The sequence below is a fragment of the Anastrepha obliqua genome, chromosome 5 (genome assembly GCF_027943255.1).
Source record: "Anastrepha obliqua isolate idAnaObli1 chromosome 5, idAnaObli1_1.0, whole genome shotgun sequence".
NCBI classification, from domain to species: Eukaryota; Metazoa; Arthropoda; class Insecta; order Diptera; family Tephritidae; genus Anastrepha; species Anastrepha obliqua.
The window spans coordinates 9,888,388-9,894,387 of record NC_072896.1 but is presented as its reverse complement, the minus strand read 5'-3'; the positions used below and the strand labels follow the sequence as shown (position 1 = coordinate 9,894,387).

At 32.3% G+C, this 6,000-nt stretch overlaps 1 protein-coding gene across 1 annotated transcript in view; it reads left to right on the top strand.

The window, feature by feature from the left end:
• Window positions 1-940: 940 nt before the first annotated feature.
• LOC129247679 (mucin-5AC) overlaps window positions 941-6,000 on the top strand; it is a 98,406-nt gene continuing 93,346 nt past the window's right edge. The window contains exon 1 of the mRNA XM_054886913.1: window positions 941-1,980. Within this exon, the coding sequence (XP_054742888.1) occupies window positions 1,885-1,980 (96 nt within the window). The 5' untranslated portion in view covers window positions 941-1,884. The remainder of the gene's footprint in view (window positions 1,981-6,000) is intronic.

Genomic DNA, 6,000 nt, shown 5'->3' with positions numbered 1-6,000 from the left:
TGCATAATTATTTTTTTTTCTCTATGGATATCTAAATTCAGTTTTAGATGCCAGCCTGCCTACAAACTCCTCATTCGTTTAGATTCATTCTACCAAATAATTTGCTTGAGGTGCAGAACTTTGAAACTTATTGCATATTTGAGTGTAATTAAATTGTAGTTGTAATTTCTGCTAAGCAACCATTTACTTTTATTCGAACCAATATGTCCATATAGACAATAAAAGCAAATTCTCAGCAACAAGTTTACGCAGCTACAAAAACGAAAGCAAAAATAACAAAAATGAAACAAACAACACTAAAAACGACCCGCGCGCATATTTCACTTTCTCTCCCTCGTTTTTTCGCCAACGCCGGCGGCAAAGCAAAGGCAAAAGCGAAATGGTAAAAATCACTTTGAATTCTGCTTCGCACAGCATTTCCTATATTTTCTTTGCAATTCTATTTATTCCCACGCGCAGAGGGAACTAACTGCAGGCGGCAAAAATAGCGAAGAGCATTGAAAGGTAAGCAGAAGGTAAGTGAATGAGGTGGCGGCAATGCAACAGCTGCTGTTGGTAGGCTACTCCAGCAGCGTTGATGTTGTTGTGGTGGCTTGGATCGCCAACTAACTACGAATTGAGACAAGCCAGCCAAAGTCAGCCAACTGCATGCGAAAGCGCCACTTGACGTCGAGGCCGGTCGTTGATTGTGGTTTGAGCATGTTGCGGCTCAAACGCTTTTGAGCCCAGCTGTGTTTGTTGCACTTTTCGTATATTCATGTTTCGCTGCTACTGCTGTTGCGGTTGCTGATGAGCAACCAACATCTGTGCCATCACCACCACAAACAGCATCGTCGTTGCGCCGCATCTCATCGGCTGTTGATATCAGCGCTGCCACACCACCTGCAAGCTTGGCGGGCACACGCTGGCCTATCAGTCGCTTTCAAGCTTTAGACGTGTACGCGCACGCTTCTTCAACTTCGGTACATATTTGCCAGCCACCCAACAGCCATACGCCGGAATCTTCGGTACAGCAACAGCAGCAGCAGCCAAGTGGGCAAGAGGTAGCGAGCAAAGCAGCACAGAGTAAACGAACGACCGAACGAGCCAGCAAGCAACAAGCAACGAAGCAGTGGTCGGTGGCGGCAGTAGCAACATTAACAGCAACAATAGCAGCAGCAGCAGCAGTGCAGCGCAACAAGCGTCTTTGACTTAAAATTGTTACCAATTGTGAATGTGAATTTCAGTTAAACGCCGAACTTTTACCAGTCCAGTTGACTTTGTCTGGCAGTGGGCGCCCATATAGCCAAGCCAAAGCAATAACAGTTACAAAGTAGTTAGTAATAGTCTCGAACTGAGCAGTACCGACCAGCGAGTGAACGTGAACGCGCATAGCTGCGTATCCAAAGCAAACGTGAGCGTGCGTACTAAGCGTTTTTTCGTCTTCGATTTTTTTTATTTATTTTGTTTTTGTGTTTTTAATAATTGCCATTTGTGAGCAGCTAAAAGCTTGACGAGCCAACGACATTTGCCTGCAGCAAACGAACTGAGGACGTATGTTGAATTTCAATATATGTACGCAGCTTCTAAAAAAGCTATAAAAAAATTAGAAAAAAAAACAGAAACTGAAGTTAAAAAAAATTCGCAAATTTCTTAAAACAATCGCAGTGAAGCTGAAAATTTAAAGCCAACACTTTTTCAAAACATTGTGTGCGTATTTTTGCTACAAAAAAGTGCTTGCCAATTAAAAACGGGATTTCAACAAAAATAAATACCCATAAAAAAACATATCCTGACAGGAAATAATTGCAAACTAAAATCCAATTTAAATTGCTCGTCATATCATTTGCTGTTCGTTTCTCGTTCTATTTCTTTTTGTTGTTATTGTATGTGCTTTAGTGCAATATGAGATTGATGTTCACCTTGTTGTTGGGCGCATGCTGCCTGCTGGCAGGAATCGCTGCCCAAGGATTTAATCCCAATCGTGCTGTAAATGAAGTGGTAAGTGAAATGCAATCAAACGAAATGAATTCTGCTTAAATGAAAATAGAAATTACAAATATACAAGCAAACTTACATAAGTACGAGTATGAGTGTACATTGCATTTTGTATACACACACATACACACATATTAGAAGCATACAAAAGTAAGCATTTACGGACATATTTGATAGAAAGGACTTTCAGTTGCAGCATCTCCAACTGCAATTACACGAATCGCCGGCAGCTACCCAATTTTACAATTTAATTTGATAAAATACATTTGAAATTTGCTTTGAGTAATCAAAAGTGTTATTAATCATCGTGAAAATGTAAAGCGAAAAATATCGTAAATACTTTAATTTCTATCCATTTGCGTGGAAATGTAATAAATATGGGAAAATATGCTTTGAGTAGTATTGCAACGGGTTCTTCAATATGGGCATACGAATTTTTGTATTTAAACGAAACACAGAATAATTAAGATATTGAATGAAATCGATTAAAAATTTGTAGTATAATAAGTCGTCACTCAGATGACTGAGTTGAGCGATTCCATGCCAAGTGGCCCAAGTATTTTGTATATTGTTGTTGTTGCTGTAACAGCATAAACATTCCCCAAACATGTACGGGGAATGTTGCTGAAGTTACAGTCTTTGGCCGAATATAAATCCGGGTCGTTCCGGTTACGTCGTAGTTGACGTGGGCATTGTCGTAAACTGTGCTGAAAATTATAGAAGCCTTCTTCTAATAGAAGCAAAATTATTGTAAAAAAAAAGAGTTTAAATACTATATGCATATTTTTAAAAATTCTTTTATATGTAGTCTTGAGTATATAAAAGTAAACTGGAAAAATTAAAAAAAAATTATATTTTTGAGATACATAATTCTTAAGTGAAATATACTCGGTTCTTTTTAATATATTTCTAATTTTATAATTATTTAGTATGCAATTTATGAAATATTTTTTTAAGAATTTTTTCTTTTGTCAAACACTCCTTTCAGCAAATTGAAAAATTTAAGGGGTTAGGGGTAGTCAGAGGCCCGAAAAAATTATGGTTTTCAAGAATTTTTTTTTGCTTTATTTTACAGAAATAAAAACACAGCATTAATACATCATGTTTCGACTTGACTTTAGCCAAATTTTAAAATAAAAATTAATAATTGTAAAAGTTATCGCTGTTTGTGTGGAGCCCGTTTCTCCAGAAGTCCCTTGCGATGATCATCACAAGTCCTTGGAGATTAATCTAAAATCAATCGGACAAGAGAAATTAGTTTTGTTAACAGATAATCTTGTGCCTGATCGAAGCTTTTTTTTTTCAAAATTAACAAAACAAAAAAACCGACAATTAATTGTTAAAAAAAAATCGAAATTAAAAAAAATCCCTCGATCAGGCGCGAGTATTATATGTTTTTCAAAAGTAGTATAAATTTTATTGACATCTACCAAGCGGTTTTTAAGTTACAGTGATCACCAGTTCAAGAAACATAGTTTTGAGAAACACGCAGCTTAAAAAAATTCTGTATATTTTTAAATTTTTCGAATTTATTCTTAATATTATAGCATAGACTTAACATTATAGAATAGATTTCCTTAGGCCAATTTTGGAAACAATTTTGAAAACAATTTTTTTTTTATTCGAGTGTAGTAAAAAGTTAACTGAAAAAGGTGGAAAAAATTGTTTTTGAAGCTAAAGTTTTTACAGTGGATTTTTTTAAATTATTTTTAAAATTTTTATAAATTTTGTATAGAATGAAATTTAATTTTTAAAAGAATTCTTTTTGAGAATTTATCGGGAAAAATGTTTCTTTGACATTTCTGTAAAACACTCCTCTCGACAAACTGAAACAATAAGAAATAAAATTAATGATTTTGAAATTTTCATATTATAGGATAAAATAACAAAAAAAATTGTTTAGGAAAAAATTTCAAAACCAATTTTTTTGATTCGAGTATAATGTAAACTAAAATGAAAAAGGTTGATATTTTTTTAAAAAAGCTAAAGTTTTTACAATGATATTTTAAAAAGCTCCAGTATAGTAAAAGTAAGCTGAAAAAGCTGGACAAATTGTTTTTTGAAGTTAAAGTTCTTATAGTTGTTTTTTTAAGTCTATTTAAAAATTTTATGCCACATTGAAAAAAAAATTTGCATATTTTTACATTTTTGCATTTTCTCATGTTTTAGGATATAAATATACTTAAAAAAATATTTTTTGAAAAATTATTAAATAATATTTTTTGTACTTTTTGATTTATTATTTCTAAAAAAATACTTTTTTCGGTAACCCGAAAAAAAACTAAAAAATAAATCTATTTGTAATCAATTTTGATCAACGTTAAAAATTTAGCCATAATTCTTAAAAAAAATAAACCTAAATTTTTTATCATTCTTGGATTTTTTTTAATTATAGGATAAAATATATTTAATCCTCCATTGGGGACCCGTGTCTGGCCAGACTTTTTCGACTTTCAACGTAAATTTAACGTATGCATTTTTAATTTAGCTAACGACTTGAGCTTCCAGGTAGCTTCCTTAGATTTAATAATAACCTTTTAAAAAAGATAGTCGAACAGGACGAAAAAGGCTCAACTGAAGGTTAGGAAAAGGAGGGTTAAACAGTATGTTTTTTCAAAATTTTTTTTTGTTCAAACTTTTCGGGGAAATAATTTTTTTCGTCATTTTAGGAAAACACCCCACTCAGATGTTTTCCTTGTTTTCCAATAATAGCTGAGACTATGCTTAGTAATCACTGAAAGTTCCATAGTGACAAAAAATATACGAAAAAATTCGTATGCCAAAAAGTTTTAACAGAAAAACCAGAAACAAATTTTCCAAAAAACAAAAATTCAGAACGAAAAAATTTCAAAAAACAAAGTTTAAAAAAAAAACAAAAATACAAAAAATTAAAAACTAACGTTAAATGAAAGAAACCTGTGCAAATAAATACATTTTTATGTAGTTGTTAATTGAAATTTTTTGTATATGAAAGGTTGAAAAAAAAAATAATAATACTTTTCAAAATTTTTTTTTTTTCAAATCTTGAAGTATACTCTAAAACAATGTTTGAATGACATGAATTTGAGTCTTTTTTTTCTGAAGAATATTTCAAATTACATTTTCAGTTCGACAAAATCTTCATTTTTAGTTGAATATCCATATCTGTGGTCATATGACAGAAGAGCTTAATTCGCAAATGACATTTTGAGATATCAGTTTCGGCTAATATTAATTGTAACTTTTTATGAAAACAAAAAAAAAAAAACTGGCTAACTAAGAGTATTTCTGCTAACATTATTACAAGTAAAATATTTATTTATTTATTCATTCTTTCATCAATTAAAGTACAACTCAAATATATTACTAATACTAAAGCTTAAATATTGTATAATATATGGTAAACAATACTGTGAGATACGTTAGTCACAATTCAAAAAGTGTATCTCCAGATTAAGTTTTGATTTGAAAGTCTCTTGAGAGTTAGAGAATATATCCAAATTTTTGCATAATTGGTTAGACTGTCTTATACAACGTGCAAGCGGTTCATTTCGACTAAAATTGGTCTTGTGATAAGGTAAATGGAACATATAGCTTAGTCTTAGGTTACGAGTGGGACTATTAAAAGGTATTAGCTCCAGCGGGAAGTGACATTTGATATGATTCGTAACTATGCCCCTTATAAACATTACCGATTCAATTTTTCTCCGCATTTCTAAAGTTGGCAATGCCAACAAAAGACATCTACTTTTATATGCAGGCAAACTGCAAGGCCAACGAAGTGAATGAATAGCAAATCTAGTGAAACGTTTTTGAACCTTCTCAATTCTTAAAGATAAACGCATATAGAATGGATCCCAAATAATGCAGCAATATTCGAGATTTGATCTGAGAAAAATACAAATTTCTCAGCGTAGAAATATCCTGCAACTCCCTTGAATTCCTTATTACAAAGCCAAACATAGATCTAGACTTGGCAATCACAAAGTTTGTATGTTTAGAAAACGTCATTTTCGATGTAAATATGACCCCCAAATCTTTCTT